The sequence below is a fragment of the Hyperoodon ampullatus genome (assembly GCF_949752795.1).
Source record: "Hyperoodon ampullatus genome assembly, chromosome: 3".
NCBI lineage: Eukaryota > Metazoa > Chordata > Mammalia > Artiodactyla > Ziphiidae > Hyperoodon > Hyperoodon ampullatus.
Window position 1 is genome coordinate 75,739,783 of NC_136916.1, and position 17,752 is coordinate 75,757,534.

Below are 17,752 nucleotides of genomic sequence, written 5' to 3' on the forward strand. Positions count from 1 at the left end.
TTTACAAAGGTATCATGTGCACCTGTTACATATTTTCTTTGAAAATTGCAAGAAGGCATTTTATATTAATAGCCGATATATTTTTGAAATGTTGCAGCTGAAACACAAAGGAAAAAACTATCAATATGTACAACTTGCATGGATCTTAATGGTGTTATGCACTGTGAAAAAGGCAATTGCAAAAGGTACATACCTAATGATCCCATTTATCTAAGCATTCTCAAAATGACAAGATTACAGTCAGGGGTTAGGGGAGGGTGTGATTGCCTAGGGGCAGCCCAAGGGAGTTTCTTTGTGGTGATGCAACAGTTCTTTATCTTGACCGTGGTGGTGATATGAACCTAGACATGTAATAAAATGTCACAGAATTATATAGGAAAACATGCAAGAGAAGAATGAGTTTATTCAAAAACAGGTGAAATCCAAGGAAGGCTTGAACTCTAGTTAATTCTTACTGTGTCAGTGTCAATTTCCGGATATTGATGTGTTATAGTTATGGTTGGGGAGACTGGGTGATGGGTACACTGGATCTCTCTGTACTGTTAATGAAACTTTTTTGTGATCCTATAATTATTTCAAATTATAAAGTTAGAAACAAATGCCTCTGCTGAAGAAAGGATTCTAGCTACCAATCAAACATATTATGGAGCAATTTAGTCAAAAGACTGGTATCCTTTCAGGAGGCAGGGCTTTTAGATATAAATGCTGCAGACTCTTGACTTAGTATATGCCTAGTAGTATTCAGGTCTGCAAGTCTTAAGGTATATAATTTAAAGCAATTCCTGTTTCCATAACTTCTATTAAAGTTGTAGAATCAGGAAATTTTAGAGTGAGCAGGAATCTTACAAAGACTGTAGGCCAAATTTTCAGGTTACACCTCTGGGTTTTGGTATCCCCATCTGTAATATAAGGGCTATGTCCTAGACTGCCATGTCCTGAAACTTTGCAATACAAACTACAGAAACTTTAATGGTAATCTTATAAATTTTGCCTCGATATTTACTGCATGAGACAAATATCTCGATTTATGTTGATTGCAAATGTGAATGCAGAAGACTTATTTAACATCTCACACATTAAAAACACCTGGAGAGTAAATTACCTGGGTTAATTTTTACCACTTAGCTAAGGTTTAAAATCTTCCAGGACAGAGGGTCAAGGCAGTTTTCCTGAGATGACATATGTCATCTGTACAAAATATATGACTTTTGTCCATTTGAGTATGTATGTGGAAAGGGGAGGCTTACGTACAGGTGTTTCCCGGTATGAGTCCACTGACTGCCCACCAGACCTACTGAATCAATCCTGGAAAGGTTCTGGCCAAACATGAAAACTCAGAAAGCTTTAAAGAAGTGGTCATTATTATTTGAGAATAAATGGAGATAATGTTCTCTCAATGACCAATATAGCTTAAGCTTAATCACTCATCTCAACTACTCTTTTTCATAGAATGCTAAAAACCGATTACCTTTGGGGAAACTGAGGCCATCATAAAAACAGGCTCAGAATCCACCAGGGCTGTGCCTGGTCTGATGATATAGCACACATTTACAAAAGGATCTTAACAGCAGTAACATTTTGTCTCATGGTATTGACTTCCCTTAAGTCTGTAACAATTTAAGTCATAGTCTTACAAAAACAAAACAAAAACAAAACTAGCAACTCACAGCATCAGTGTAGTCATTTTATTAACAAAAGGAACCCATGGGGTTCAGACAAGAGTACAAAATACAATCTCCCCCCCTCCCCCCGGGTTAAATTGTTACATTTTTATAATAAAAATAAAAAGCTTTCATAGTTAACTTATCAAAAACATAACCCCTGCCTATTGAGTTTCTTATTGTGCAAAACAAAAACATGAAAGTAAAGTTCTGCCCATGGAAGAATTTTGTGTGCCAAAAGATGCACTTTCTCAATTTCAAAATTTTTGCATCAAAAAGAAAATTCTAAGGCCACAGTTTCTTTGCAAACTAAGCAAGAGGAGAATAAACAAGCAAATAGCAGCTAAATTTTTACCTTCATTCCCAAGTATTCTCTGTTCCAATGTAGAATCTTCTACCTTCATCAAATAATTTGATTATAGAAAGGTATGCAGTTTCAACCTACTGCTTAAGGTCAGACATACCAATATCAATTCAATAAGGCAAATCATACCTTTTAGCTATTCTCTTAAGTGCTAAAAAACCAGCTTTGTTTTAATTTGGTGGGTGCACTTCACGAGTTCTTTAAAAAAGGTGACAGAACGATCCTAGTGAAGGATTCCAGTAAGCAGTTGCTTTTCTACTTGCAGCCAGATAGATAATTAAACTTTCTCTTCCTCCATACCATTTTGTTTTGTTTCTTTTACTTGTTTTGGTATCATGGAGATGGAAAATGTCTTGACAAAACATGTAAACTACAACTCAGAGGTCAAGAAATAGCTGAAGGTGATCTTTTTTAAAAGTAAAAATAAAACTGTTTAGACAGCACATAGCTAACAAACACACAAAAACAAAGCAAAATAAAAGATCACCAAAAAGCCAGAGCAGGGAAAAAAGATTTGTGACAATTTCAGTACCACAATTATCGGTAAAACAGTTTGTACTGTGATTTTCATTCAGTGGCTTAAAAGGTGAAAGAACGGCTTAAGATGCTTATGTGATTACAGAGAAGAGAGGTATGCCCAAGGGTGAAAAGTGTACATTTACCTAATGTTTGTATAAAAATCCCTGATCAAATGTCCAACTAATTTTTACATACAAAATTTAACCTTAGAACTTTTCTATTTCTAATGGAATATACTGACTGAAAGAAAAGCTAATCGTTCAGTTGAATGAAGTACAGTATTCTGCATGGGAAGCACCAGGGTTTCCAGATCTAACCCTCAGGACATGGAGAAAACCAAAGTACTGGGCTGGTCCAAAATCTCTATCATGGGAACCCCTACCTCCCTTCTACTTAGTGTACAGAAATGCTCTCAGCTCACAAAACCAACAGATTAAAGTAAAAACAAGTGAACATGTGACTGTGACTAGGAGGGGACAGGGGGACAGGAAAAACACTGCTCAGTCTTTTAGCAGCAACACAATCTTGTTGGTCTGAATATCCTGAGGTTAAAGGATAATAAAATATTGCACCAAAACAATAAAAAAAATCACAGTTTAAACAGAATTACTAAAGAACTGGAATAACAATGAACAACACAGTGACTGCCATCAGTAGACTTAAGTCTCTTGACAGAAATTAAGTTTATATGACTTTTCAAAAAAATGGAAAATGGTATTTCTGCCTTGATTTTGCAGTTATTTTGAAATACCCTTTGGTATACACATCTTAACTTTCAACTGATGTTAACCTTATAGATTTTGCCCTTGGTCCAGTTTCAGGTTTAGGGATAGGAGAGATGAGATTGCTACTGCAAATGAGCAGAAACTCCAAAGAAGACTTCACCGGCCTGGAGTTTTAAAACATATCTGATTCTGATAACCCCACCTGAGGTAGGCAAAAAAGGCCTTTTTTCCCCCTGTGCAGTTATCAAGGCATCCTAAGGATGCAAGCTTTTTTTTTTTTTTTCTTTTTTTAACCCTGTCTTTTTCTAATATGCTCCTAGGTAAATAAGACATGAGGAAAATCAAACATGTACCCTGCTAAAGTACTTAAAGGGGATAAAAAGTGCAACTTTCAACAAAATGTGTTTTCATATTGAAGTACACCTTTCCCCTTTCAACTGACAAGCCTTTCAAGGAAGGAACTCTTTCTTGGTTTCATAATACTGTATAGCCGACTTACAAACTACCTCTTAAACTACCATTAAAAGAGTGAAAACTGTATTACTTCATTAGACCCTCATAAGACCATGACCTCAGAAAACGATTCTTTTAAGGACTTCAGTCCTATGGAATATGGTTAGAAATCATGAACACCCTGACACCAGAGGGTCTCGCTTCATGTTTAATTTAGAGTGGGCCCCTTTCCTGTTCATGTACACCCTTGTGCTACTACGTTCTCCAAAATCAAGTCTCCTCCCAATGCGTCCATACTGCCTTAAAGCTGAGGATACATCTGTTCTACTTTGAGAAACCTTTGTATAGATATGCACGCATAGAGTTTTCACTGTTTACAGGCACCTTTCTCTTGGGTCGGCATAGGCACTCTTCACTTACTCTATCACCATCAGGACTTCCATTACATTCTGTGACTTTTTCACATCTTTGTCCCATAGTTCTAAAGGGATACAAGACCACATCACAAACTTGTGCAACAATCCTGTTGGCCCACTGGAAAGTTCACGCATTCTTTAATTTCTATCACCTTCAGTCTTGATGTTCATTTATGTTCTTAAGCTAATCTTCCCTCCCTCTTCCCCAAAAAGGCAGGGGGAAAGAACCAACATTCTAATTTGGTGATGAACACAGTGATTTCTGAAATATGTTCAGAGAATGAAGGAAACAGGCTGGGTCTCTTCTACATCACTAGGATGTGGATCAACCTGCAAAAATGAGCAGACCAAGATTACTACTGCAGCATTCTTTAACGTGATTCTAGTATCTATTTCTAATTACATGGTCATAAGCCAAACTGCTTAAAGCCTATTATTAAGAAGTCCCAGTAGGCCACTTAAGTTCTCTGTATTCCATGGCCTTAAAGGCAATCCACGGTACTCTACATGTATGCTAGAGAGTACCAAGAGAACACCGCAAAATGTGGTAAGTGGATCAGTGATTATCTATCACCATCGTAAAAATTTTTTTGTATGTATCCTCTACTAACTGGGAGTCAAAAACAGACATAGAGGATTATTTACAAACAGCACAACACAAGTCTAATTTTCTTTTGCTTTGTTTACCTCTGAATAAAGAGGCGGAGGCTGAAATCTGAATTCCTGAATGCAGGCAAACATAGGACAGCACGACTCCCCCTCACAGTTAGGGGGTTGAGGGTAAGGAGGAACGTGTCTAGAGAATTCTTCCTCTGACACCACGTCTGCATAATTTGGTGGTGCTGAAACAAAAAAGGAGTTGGCTCTAAGAAATCCAGGCAAAAACTAATTACATTACTCTCTTCTGAACTCTTACAGGAACAAGAAACTTAGCTTAATTTGAAGATAAAACATTGGTATTTTTTCCTCTAAGCAGGAAGTTTTTGTGCCCATTACAACAAAAAAATATTCAGTAGACTCTGCTTTTATTGAAGTACTATTAACATTGATTTATATTCTGAGACATGTGTGTTTTAGTCTAGGTTAAAAAAAATCATTGAAATGTGGCTACGGAAAATACCAACATAACACACTACACTCTTATTCTGATTTCTCATTCTTCTACTGTTATCAATAGGAATCAGGAGATGTAGATTGTATTTCTGGATCTGCCATTAAGAGCTTTCTGTCTTGGATAAGCTAAACTCTCAAAGTCCCTTCTGGGAATAATGTTTTATGATATTAAGTAATAAAAAGAGTAAGGATAGTTGTAGTGGCAGCAGTAATTATCATTTGAGCATTTCCTATCTCATACGTCCTGTTCTTAAGTACTCTATGTGTAAAACTGCATTCTGAAAGAACCTCATAACATTTTACCTTCAGGCTGTTCTGGCAGAGTCAGCGTCAACCAGCTCATATCCATAAAAAACTGGCTGGCAATGCTGGAGTTTCTGCTGCCAAAACCATTGTATGGAACCGTGCCAATCACTAAGGGCAGCTCAAGCATCAATTTTTTAGCACCAGGAATGTGAATATACACCTAATACGCCAAAAAACAAAACAACAACAAAAAGAGAGAGAGAAAGGCACAAATATAAGTTAACCTCATATAAATAACCAGATTAATTTTTCATAGAAAAAATGCTTTTGTTGTCTGCTATCACCCCCAACACAACTGTAAATTGTCCTGATGAATAAAATGAAGAACAAACTAAATGAAGAGCCCACGAAATACAGTGAATGCTCTGTGATGGGGAAGTGTGGCCTTAATACACTTCATTGTAAGTGAGCACAGCTTACACAGAACCATAGAAAGTTACTTATGTCTTCAATATAGCAGCCCTACTGCACCTTCATTCTTCCATGTTATTTAATTAAAAACCTCAGGGGGATAGTTTTTGATTAAAAAACAAAGGCCAATCTTCATATATTCCACAATTTGCTGTAATGCTGACATAAAATGACATTTTCCTGGGTATTAAAGGTACATCTTCTCAGTAACATGGCACCAGGTATGGCTCCATGCTACATCTTTAATTTCACCAAGGACCGTGCTCACAGCTAAGGAGTAGTCCACTCGGATGATGCAGCAGTCCAGGATGGACGGCGTCACGGGCGGGATCTTGAGGGTCTTCCCGTTCCAGGTGTCCGTGCTCCCAGAGGCGATGTGGTTCCCGCGCACGTGGGCCACCATGAGCCGCACGGTCTTCGTTTTCCCGCTGGCCAGGTACGTCTGCGTCTGGAAAATGGCAGCTTTGGGAACAATCAGACGAGAGGAACAATTCTCTATTTCTGCATAGATTGGAATAGCTTCTCCTAAAAAGAAAACAAAAACACCTTCAGAGACCCTTGAGGAAATTCTCTCCACAGTGGAACAAAACTGTTACTGATGAAAGCTGAAATGTGGCAATGCTGCTTTAACAAGTTGAGAAGCCTCACGGAAAACCTACATTGCAAATCTGAGTCAGAGAAGTGAAAATTTATGGCAGTTTGTGGTAGATAGTGTTTTCTTACTATTGCATGATTCACTTTTCTAATGTAGCAATATTAGGCTACCAATTCTAAAGATCTGTAAATGACCAGTATCTATAAAAGTTAAGAGAAGACATACAAATAAATGATTCAGTACTACGATAAGTACAGAAGATCACTAACAAACTCATCAGTGCCTAACAAATTAAAATCTTCCCAACAGAAGAACAAAGTCTTCCCATTTGAGGAATTGATAAATACAAATAAAGCAATGGATGGAGTAGGCAAGTTTTACACCCACATTATACATCCATTCCATACCGTATTCATTTCCAACAAGCCAGAACCCTGGAGTGGGGGCCAAATCCACTGGATGGAATTGGACCCTTCACAGATTGTTGTTCTGATATCAGTCTGACTGTTAAGAGTGTCAATGTTCTACATTCTAGCCCCTCCCATATATTTGAATTCCCAGCATGGAGTCAGAATGCCTAACAGTATTTTCATATGACAACAGCTCTCTTCTGAGCAACACTGCTCGGAACAGTTTTTTGCAACATTAAAATAAAATGCTGGCATTTTCCCACTCTACTGGTTTTAGTCTTTGTTACGAAAGTACCAGGACTGAAGTCAGAAATACCAGGATTATTGGGATCCACTCATCTATTTAAAAATATTTAAATATCAATTATTTATACTAGAACCAGACAACTGTATTATTCATGTTTTAAAATAGTATATACTTGGTAAATTACAAAACACTATTAAAAAAATCACTTACAATTAGCTAATAAAATGAGTGAATATTGCATTTGGATTTTTAAACAGTTTGCTTACCATTACAGTATCCCTTTCTTTCAATTTTGGCACTCAGCGAGACTGGACCAGAAGTGAAAAACCAACAGCCAACCATTTTCTCTTGCGTTTTTAATACAGGGGTCTTGAAAAGTTCAAATAATAAAAATAATTAAACTGGTCTAGAAAACTCATAGAACTTAAAGTTATGTCATTTTTTATTAAACAGTTGTACAGCAATGTCTTCCAAAAAACAACAAATCAACCTTTCTTATCTTCCTGTGACAAACTAGATAAAATACTTAAAGACAAAGCATTAAAAATCATTCCCGGGGCTTTGCTCGTGGCGCAGTGGTTGAGAGTCCTTCTGCCGATGCAGGGGACGCGGGTTCGTGCCCCGGTCTGGGAAGATCCCACATGCTGCGTAGCGGCTGGGCCCGTGAGCCATGGCCACTGAGCCTGCACGTCCAGAGCCTGTGCTCTGCAACGGGAGAGGCCACAACAGTGAGAGGCCCGTGTACCGCAAAACAAAAAAAAAAGAAAAAAAAACCTCTAGTAGTACCTATTAATATGACAGAACTACTTTTTTTTTTTTTTTAAAGACTTTATGTGTAGATCAGGAAAAGGAGAAATGGTATACAAATCAATAATCAGAATGTTCTTTTTGTCTTGGCATTTAAAATGTGGAATAAGTTAACAGCCTTTTTTCCTTACTTCAAAATGCATTATTAGGCAGAAATTTCAAGTGTCCTTAACTTAGAATGATTTTGGGGTTTTGTGTAACAGCAGTGCAATAACACACCTAGTGTAATGGATCTAAAAGGTTATTGAACTCACCACCCCACTTTCTATTCTACAGTAGCAAGATAAGCGATACAAGATGCTTATATAATACTGTTTATAAAACAGTATTATAAAATACTGTTTAAAATGCTCAGTTTACAAGACGCACAAACCAAAAGTTCACTGTAAAACCCAAAGTTGCAATATTTTTTTCAATTATAAAAGGATAGTAAAGGACAAATAGTATCTCTTTTTGCCAAAAAATAAAATATCTTTAAATTATTTGCCACAATGGCCCCATAAACAGTTTAGAATTAGTTAACCACCCAATCCTAAGTAGTTTTTAGAAACACAAAGCAGTTATTAGCATCATCAATTTTCAAAATAGGTGCTGAGCAGGTGATAAGTCATAAGTCATAGTTATAAGCCGGGTCAGCTGGGTCTGGGTATTGTACGATTTTGGCCACAAGGGACCATGCAACTAGGGCATATCTGTTACATTTTTATAATCTAAAGGTGAACATCAGAGTAAATTCTATTTCATTTTTGTGTGGAAGTAGAGTTAAACAACTTTTAACTCCTGTTTCTTTTCCTGATCTTTAAAAACACTGGCTAGAAAGAGAAACCTCCAATACTAAAAATATATCTCTGTAACTTCAGTATCATGATGGAAAGTTTAAATTATGAAGTAAAAAATCATTCATTCATATTTAAATGAAGAACCATTAGGTCCTAGTAGCTATCATGAAAGTACAAGGTATAATTTTATATTATTTTGATAATATGGGTTTAGATAAAAGAATCTAGCTCATTAACTCCCATCTTGCCTATTCTGTTGTTACTTATAGCCTAATCTTTCTTATCAGCCTACAGTATTTCTGGTGATTATTAGAAGTTCAATGCTTTAATGTGGCCAAATCTGTCATAAGGAAATGATAAGTGAAAGGGTCTCCAGAGCAGCTGCATGCACTTACTTAATGTTAGAAAATGACATGCAAAATGCAAGGAGACACAGCATAATGGCCTGAGCTTCAATAACAGGCTGGGAGTGATTAATACTCTTCCATAATTACTGTTCCTCAACCTGCTATTAGCGAAGAGTTTAGAATACCACAGCCCTGTGAATGTGGCTGCTCTGGGAAAAGTAACTACTCTGTGTGTGTGCATTATTATTATTAAGCCTTATTAATGCATTTTAAGCCCATGTAACTTTCTGGCAAAAGAAGCCCTGAACAACAGGGACACAATCAATAGTACTAACACCACAATTTGTAATTTGCCCAACTTAGAATCACATATTTATAGTGAATGCCTATGGGTTATAAGATTGTATCGGAAAGTGACAGGACAGGCTGCTATCAGACTTGCTAAATGTAGAGACCACAGTTGAAAGGAAGGAGGATGGAAGGGAAGGAGGAAAAGGGGAAGGAGGAAGAGAAGGAAGAAGAACTTACTAGTAATGCTGGTGTGTTGACATCGATGTGACTGACGACCTGGAGTTCCCGCTTAATGCTCTGATCAGGTGCCTGGGGTCGTTCCAAAACTGCTCTCACACAGTACTGAATACTTCCATATTTCCCGGAGAATGAGGTTACCAAAGGTCTGAAATAAACCAACGAGATGACTTTTTAACTTTGTTTTTCAGTTTAACAAAACTGGGAAAAGCCCTTAAAATGTCGGGGGGGGGATTTTTGTTGTTTTTTTTGTTTTTTAAAAAAAAGGTGAGCAGGGTTAGGTCTACTCAGTGGTTACTCAGGATAAACATGCACACCTGAATGTCAGAAGGTACTTGGTGCCCATACAACTGGATAGACAGGTTGGAGGAAAAGGAAATCCCCAGTTATTTCACTTACTCAGATGGAAGTTGGAAGCTAAATGGAAATTCATGTTTTCCAGGCTGTAGTAAGAGGATGCCTTCACCTGAAAAAGAGAATACATTTTATTTTTACTAAGGTTCACATTACATCAAGAATTTTCACAATGTAAATCATAGTTTTTTTAAAAGTTTTTCCTAGCTATATATAACACTGAATATACGTCAAAAAGTACATTAAACTGAGATTTAGAGAATTAAATTTTGAATCAACTTTTACCAAGTTTAATCAATTTCAAACCACATATATATATATATGTATGTATATACATATGTAACTTCTATCTGCAAATAGACCAATTATACAATCACCATAAAATGCCAGAGCTCCCATACACATATATATGTGTATACAACCATATACACATACATACCTACATATACATAAACATTTATTTCCCCCACTTGTATACTAGCATGAGTATACTAATGTTAGTATACTATTATACTAACATGAGGTACCAATATTAAACTGGACCTAAAATTAATCTAGAAAAAAATAGATCTATTTATTTTGGGTATACCACAAAAATCAGACTAAATATTCTTTGGGCAGAGATGGAAAAGGAGAGGAAAAATTTACTTGGAATATTATGAATACTGAATACTAAATAGCCAAACCAACAGGACAAATTATTAGGCAGGAGTCATTACTGATTAATAGGAGATGTTGTTTAACTTGGGATATGGAGTGGGCCTGGCCAAGCATGGCCACGACTCCTTCCTCCTGCTCTGGGGTCAGCCAGCCCCATTCATTTCACGCAGAGGCTTATCCTTGACTGTGAGAAGGCCAGCAGGCAGGGTGTGGATGGACTTAGCAAGGCCAGAGGCTCTGCTGGAGCCCTGCTGAGTGCAGAGACTGTATCGTTCAGACCTGAAGCCAACTCCAGGGCTATCAGTGTTGGTTGGGTGGCTCCCCAGAGATACTTACAAATGTTCCCTTCATTTTATGTGCATAGATTCAAGTTTAGAACTAAATTCCCTCATCAAGGGTGGGATGATTAAGATGAAGAAAGTACAGAACAGACTGAGAACTTTCTCTGAGATATGCCTGCTCAGTAGATACGAAATGGAGATTTCTACTGTAACCATTCATTAAAAAAAATTTAAAGGCCAGAAATAACTAGTGAAATGGGATAATTTTTCATTTAGATACTAGAGTTCTAAGACCGTCATCAACTCAGTTAACATTTCAACCTTATACTTTTAGAAAACAGGAATGCATTACTGGCCCATTAAGTCTTCTGAATCTATCTCCAATTTTCAATGTGTAATATATTAGGAAAAAAAAGCCTTACAAGTATTTGCCACTTAAGATCATTCAAATAGAAATACTCAACAGGTGGGTGACTTGGAGGCTAAGTGAATAAGTCATAGGGACGTGAGACCATGTTAAATGACAGTGACAGAGTGAGTCCCAGAGCTCAGGTGTGTCCAGAGCCGCCCTATAAGCCCCAGCAGTGCTACAGCACTGGAATCAGGGAAGCCCCTCCATTTTATAGCTATCAGATACTAGGCTCAAGGAATCCCAACACTCCTTAGAGCTGGGCTAAAGTTCTAATTTGTAATCATTAGATTACTGAATATGACAAAGTGCTTGAAATGTTTAAAAATGTGGATTTCATTTATGTTCAAAACTTACAGTGCTTAAATGTCAAGCACAAAGCTGATACAAAATGGATACAAAGCTAAATAACTTCAATCCCCAAATAGACATAGGGAAGAAAGGAGGCTATAGACACTTGTACACAAGTAATGACCCTAGCATGCTGGAGTACATGGCAGTGGCGGGGGCATCTTGAGGACCACTTCTGCTGTTGAAGTAAGGGTTGGCATGGAAACAAGTGAGAAGGGGTTTAGATGAAGGGAAAGGAATGAAGCAGAGCATGACAGGCAAGTGTGAAGAACAGAGTTGCACAGGACATTGGAAGAGGTTGAGAGAGAGATGAAGTTCCCTCTTCAGAGAAAAAACAAATCAACATAGGAACTAGAACATTTAAAATGAGACTTTCAACTACCTCAAAACATAAACAGGAAAAAATTTTGAGAAAGTTGATAAACCTGGGTTATGGTATTTGGAATCAAATCTGTGCTTGCTTGCTTTCTCTTGTTTATTTATTAATTTTTAATTAAGAAGGTCCACAAGCTGAATCATGTGCCCATTTCTGCTCTCATAGTTTATTACCTTTGTCTTATGCAATGAGAACTACAATGTCACAAGATGTTTCATTCGCTCATGGTGCTTCAGCCCAAACTCATAATTCAGAGCACTGGTGAGCATGGGAGCTAGAAGACCACCACAGAGGCAGATTGGGGCTCAGGAAGGGCTAGGAACGCGCACAAGGTCATACTCCTGGTGTGCGACCAAGATGTGAAACCAGCTCTCTGATGTGTCTTGTCTTTCTACCATAATTATTGAATAAAAATATGAAGAAAATCAATCACCATGATAGCAAGTAGTTAGATTAACAATGCCGAAAAATTATCCAGTAGATTTTTTGAAAATAGATCCCACAGCCATACTTCCTGAATATCTGGATTTCTAAAAATCTCTTCAGGTGGCTGAAATTCAGCTAGGTTTTGGAATTAAATGAACCTAAGAGTCTACAACTATGTAAAGTTGCTAGCCTCTTCCAAGCTACAGATATTAGGAGTGATTTTTTTTCTCAATGAAATCAACTAAAACAGACCATGATTTTACTTTTTGCAGAGGTTTGTTATGATACATTCTAAAACAAGCTAAGATTTTCAGGTTGTCTAGGGTTAGCCATTCTACTCCGTTAGAATGACAAGACAAAACCTGACTTGTGAATCAAACACTATTTGATAGCCCAGATTTTACCAAAACATTCTTTTTACTTCGAATCCCAGGTCCAACTGCTATTAATCTTACATCTATTTACTGAGTAGTTATGGGCACAGAGATACAGAGTCCAAAGTCCTGGACAAAAAACCAATTCCCTCTTCCATTGCCCTTGACTCCAGTCAGCCATCTTGAAAATCTCTGTTGTCTGTTACCTTGGGGTAGGCATGTATAGGTTGATTCTGGAAACCATATTGATGAAAGGGCATAAGGCAGGTAAGAACTGTTACCTAACATACTGCACTTGTTAATCCAAAAGAGGGCTTTGGTTCATACATGTTTTCCTCACCACAGTTTTTGGGATTACTCGATTCTCACATACCTTGAGGATTTAACTGTGAACAGTCTACTTCTCCACAGCAGGACAAGGAAAAACTGCACTTACTACTGATTTTTGTATAATACATAGCAAGGGTTAAGCACAGATATGCTGTATTTTATTCTTCAAGCGCCGAGAGTCTATACCATTATTTATTTTACAGATAAATGCTGAAGCTGATGAGGCAGAAAAGTGAAATAGTTTAAAGAAGCTCCTACCAACTGAAAGAAGACTAAGACTCACCGTTCCTAGTATTTTTTTGCACCTAATATTGATAGAATACCCATGTAGTGAGCTTCCACATGGGCACTTTTAATAGTGTAAAAGCCTACACTATTAACTGGACTTCACAAGAAGGGTCATCGTTCTTCCAGAAACTCTTACAGTGCCCAGATCCCATTGTCACTAAAGGTCTATGGGGGTGGGCTAGGGGAGGAAGAGAATGCAAAGGAAACAAAAAGAAGCGAAAAATAAATACAAAGAAAGTAAGACAGACGTAGAACTCTTAAGTTACCCCACTCCCCAAAGGAGGGAAACCAAGTATGATGATCAAGTCAAAAAGCACTTCCTTTGAACTCGTAACGCTCAGGAACTACTTCCCTCCTCCTAAGGCTGAGGTTTTGCTAACTCATCATGAACCAAGAACTAGCATCTAGAGACGGGGCGGGGGAGAAGGGGCCCCCATAAACTGGGCACCCGAGAATGGAACCTCGTAAACTCTGGTTCCGCCCCTCCACTGCTTCTAACCACAAGAGAAGGAACCTAAATCCCCAGATCCTTGATTCCTGACTGCTCATCACAGGTTCCCATGGCAACGGCTCACTCCCAGAGCTGTCCTAGATGGTCCTGGGACCCTGGCGGCAGTCAGACCCCAGCGAGCCAGGGTCGGGGCGCCAGCAGAGGTGAGCACCATCTCCCCGGTGCTGTGAGGTGGGGGGCGCAGGCACTGTTGCCCGCCCGTCAAGGCGACCAAACTGAGGCCGGCTACCCCGTGGGCGGACCCCCCGCCCACCTAGCCGGTGGGCATCTGCCGGCGCGCCCTCTCCCAGTCCCGCCAGCCCCTCTCCGGGGCCGTGGCCCGCGCTCACCGGCCGGGGGCTCGCGCAGGCTCAGGCGCACGTTCAAGTACTCCACCTCCGAGGCGGCTGCCGGGGCAGCGGCGCCAGCGCTCGGGCCCCAGGCGGCGGTGGCGCGACCCTGGGCCTCCAGGCGCAGCGCGCGGAGGGTCACCGGCTCGGCAGCCTCCAGCAGCACGTGCCCTGCCACCGTATCGCCGCTCGAGTAGCAGCCCTTGCGCTCGTCCTCGAACACCAGACCTAGACTCTTCACGCGGCCCTCGGAGCCCACCACCGCCGCGGACCCCGCCTCACCGCCCATCCTACCGGCCGACGCGGCCGCACCAAGGACGTCGGCAGCGGCCCGGAGCCGGGGTCGCGAGCGGAGCGGCGCCGCTGTCACGGACGCCAGCTCACGCCGAGGGCCCGCTCGGCCGCTTTGCGGTGCCCGGTGGAGCCCCGGTGCGCCGTAGGGCCTGTCGCTTTAACAAACCCAGCTGGGAATGGAAAAGGGCCGGGACAACCCACCCCCGGCGCGCGCCCATAGGCTGGCTGTGAGCCGCGCGGCATGCTGATTGGTTGTAAATGGCTACTGAGTCATTTCATTGGCGCCGCCGCGCACGGGCTAACGCAGGAAGGCAGTGCGTGATCAGGGAGTGGTAACCAATCAGGGTTCGCGGGTGTACACGTGCACAGGCCGTTTATTGGCTGGGGCAAGGCACAGTCCTGGGGCACTGACCAATAGTGAGGCGGTGCGCCCATGTGGACAGATAGTGGGGAACAATATTAGTTAGGGAGGGGGCGGAACCGGGAATCTCAGGCTCGCGGCGTGTCAGCCGTTCCTATGGCTACAGACGGAGGCGGGGTTTCTAGCAGCTTGGGAACTGTTTTGCGGGAGTCAGGGGGCTTCACACTAGAATGTGAGGTTGTGGCTGCAACAAGCTTGTGTTTATGATTACATCTGCAATACTTGAGAGGAAGTAGATGCCCTGGAAAAAGGAATTTAGCAGTATTTCCTTGTGATATTTGGGGGCCGACCGCCTCGGAACTTTAATGGAAAACTTGGCATCTACTAACATCCAGGTTCCTGAGCCCCGCCTCTCTCGGGTTTCAGAGTTCGCAGCCTAAGAAAGAGCTGCAGACGGGAAGAATGAAGGCTGTGGTTCTCAACCTGGAACAACCCTAAGGAGTTCTGCTACCCGGCTCGTCTTGCAACTTCTTTAAACTGAGAATGGCTGGAATGGTCATTCTTCCTGCTCTAAATAAGGTCATCAGTCTCGTTTCTAAACATCTGCCACCCAAGTTTCTTCCCCACCCGAAAGGATTTCCTGATCTCGGTGTCATAGTCCACAAGAATTTCCAGTTACCTTGATGACTTGTTCTCCATGCCTACAGCTCCTGTCGCCTGTCATCGGTTTCATATTCTTCTTTAATTCTTCATTCCTTCTCTATTCTATTTTTTTCTTTTTATCATCTAACATCACTGCCACTATCTAGCCATCGTATTCTAACCCTTATAAATTCTTCCCTTATAAAAATACCAAGGTTGTGAGCGATCACGGGTTGATCAATGTCATATCGAGATTTAAAAATCTTTCCTGAGGTAGTTGTTTCTTTTATTTTTTAAAATAATTCCAAACTAAAGGTTGCTTTTCTGCTCTGAGTTTAGAGTATTAATGTGGCACTTTAATAAGGCTTTTCAAGTCCAACTTTTTCTCACCACTCCCTAAAGAAAGTGGAAAAAGCCAGAAATCTCGCTCTGCATAAATTTCCGAAATAGCTGCAATTCTGTTTTTCACTTTATCTAGACTAGCCCCCAACATGCTGTTACTCTGCCACTGTTCTTTATGTCACAACCTGACCATGTATACTTATTTGCATATAGTCCTCACCCCCACTTGAAACACAGAACTTTTTCTCATTATTGTTGTCCCTCTAGTACTGAACTCAGAGTTTCGCACACAATTAGCTGAAGTACTTGGTAAGAGTTTGTTGGCTGATTGAATCTATGAGTCCCAACCTATGCAGTATTATTGGTTCTGAAATGAATCCTCTAGAGACAGATGTTCTTCTCCATCTAAATGAAGTGTCTGGGAAAGGGGGAAGGACAATGGCCCTAACAGTGCCCAGAAGGCAGAATTGCCCAGATGGCATTCTGTGCTGAGAACGACCAGACTATCTGCTCATTTATCAGTTAATGTTATTCTGACCATAGGTAGCAGAATGCATGACCAACAGGGGCTTAAACGATAAGAATATTTCTTGTTTACTTAATAAGAAGCCCAGTAGTAGGCACTCTTAGGGATGATTCCCAGACTCCCTTTATTTTTCTCTTCTGCCACACTCAACACTTTTCCTGGTGCCATTGGTTACCACAGCTCTAAGTATCTCATTCTCATGTAACAGAATTCAAAAATTAAAGCAAGAGAAAAAACCCACCAAAAAAGGGGGAATTTTTTCTTCTCCTTCTCTCTCTTTTCAGGAGGAAAATATATTTCCTAGATGCCCCCTACAAACTTATTATGTGATGTGGCCAAAACTGTCACACGTGCACCAGTAGGTCATTAACTGGCAAAAAGAAGTAAGATTTTTACAATTCATTCAGACAAGTGATTTTTCTTCCTCTGGACGCTGAACAAAATCAGAGCTCTGTTAACAAGGAAGAGGGCACATGGCTGTTGAGTGGTTAACTTGGGGCCATTGGACTGGCTTACATGGGCCTGGACATGTTTGCTATAGAGCAGAGCTGCCTCAGCCAAACCTTAAAAAAGGAGGATATTTAAACAAACAAAAACTATTGTACAACTAGGCAGAATGTAGTTTATATAGTGACCCACCTGGTTCACAGATAAAATTCCATTTTTATTGTGCATATATTATTGTGACTATTTAAGTTCTGCTAACATTAATATAGCAGCATATAGCGTTTTAAAAAGTCCAATCTGACAGTCTCTGTCTTTTAACTTTGTGTGTTTAGACCATTTACATATAATGCAATCATTGATACGGTTGGTTTTAGGTGTATTATTTTATTATTTGCTTAGTTTGTGGATGTGGTGTTTGTTTCTCTATTCCACCTTTCCTGCCTTCTTTTCGATTGTTTGCATATCTTTTAGTAATCTGTTTAAATGTATCCACTGATTTTGAGCTATATCTCTTTGTAGTTTTTTTTTTTTAAGCACTTGCCCTAGGGGTCAGTATCCCTCTTTATGCCATAATTGGCATGTATATTACGTCCACATGTATTGACAACCCCACCAGACAATGTACATTCTTGTCTCAGGTAGTTATATGTATTTTATTTTATTATTATTATTTTTAATAAATTTATTTATTTATTTATTTTTGGCTGTGTTGGGTCTTTGTTGCTGCGCGTGTGCTTTCTTTAGTTGCAGCGAGCAGGGGCTACTCTTCG

General features: G+C 40.0%; 1 protein-coding gene across 2 annotated transcripts; it reads right to left on the reverse strand.

Annotated features, from left to right (window-relative positions):
• Positions 1-239: 239 nt before the first annotated feature.
• Positions 240-14,659, reverse strand: ARRDC4 (arrestin domain containing 4; the record flags this gene model as incomplete). 2 transcript variants are annotated; one of them, XM_079701293.1, is made up of 8 exons in its annotated part: positions 2,905-4,468; positions 4,826-4,980; positions 5,555-5,717; positions 6,237-6,493; positions 7,487-7,589; positions 9,682-9,829; positions 10,081-10,147; positions 14,371-14,659. In XM_079701293.1, the coding sequence occupies 8 exons, from the start codon at positions 14,657-14,659 to the stop codon at positions 4,412-4,414; spliced, it is 1,239 nt and encodes a 412-aa protein (XP_079557419.1). In that variant the 3' UTR covers positions 2,905-4,411. The 2 variants fall into 2 exon arrangements, with proteins under 2 accessions (XP_079557418.1, XP_079557419.1); XM_079701292.1 differs by lacking the exons at positions 2,905-4,468; positions 4,826-4,980 and adding an exon at positions 240-341.
• Positions 14,660-17,752: the final 3,093 nt, after the last annotated feature.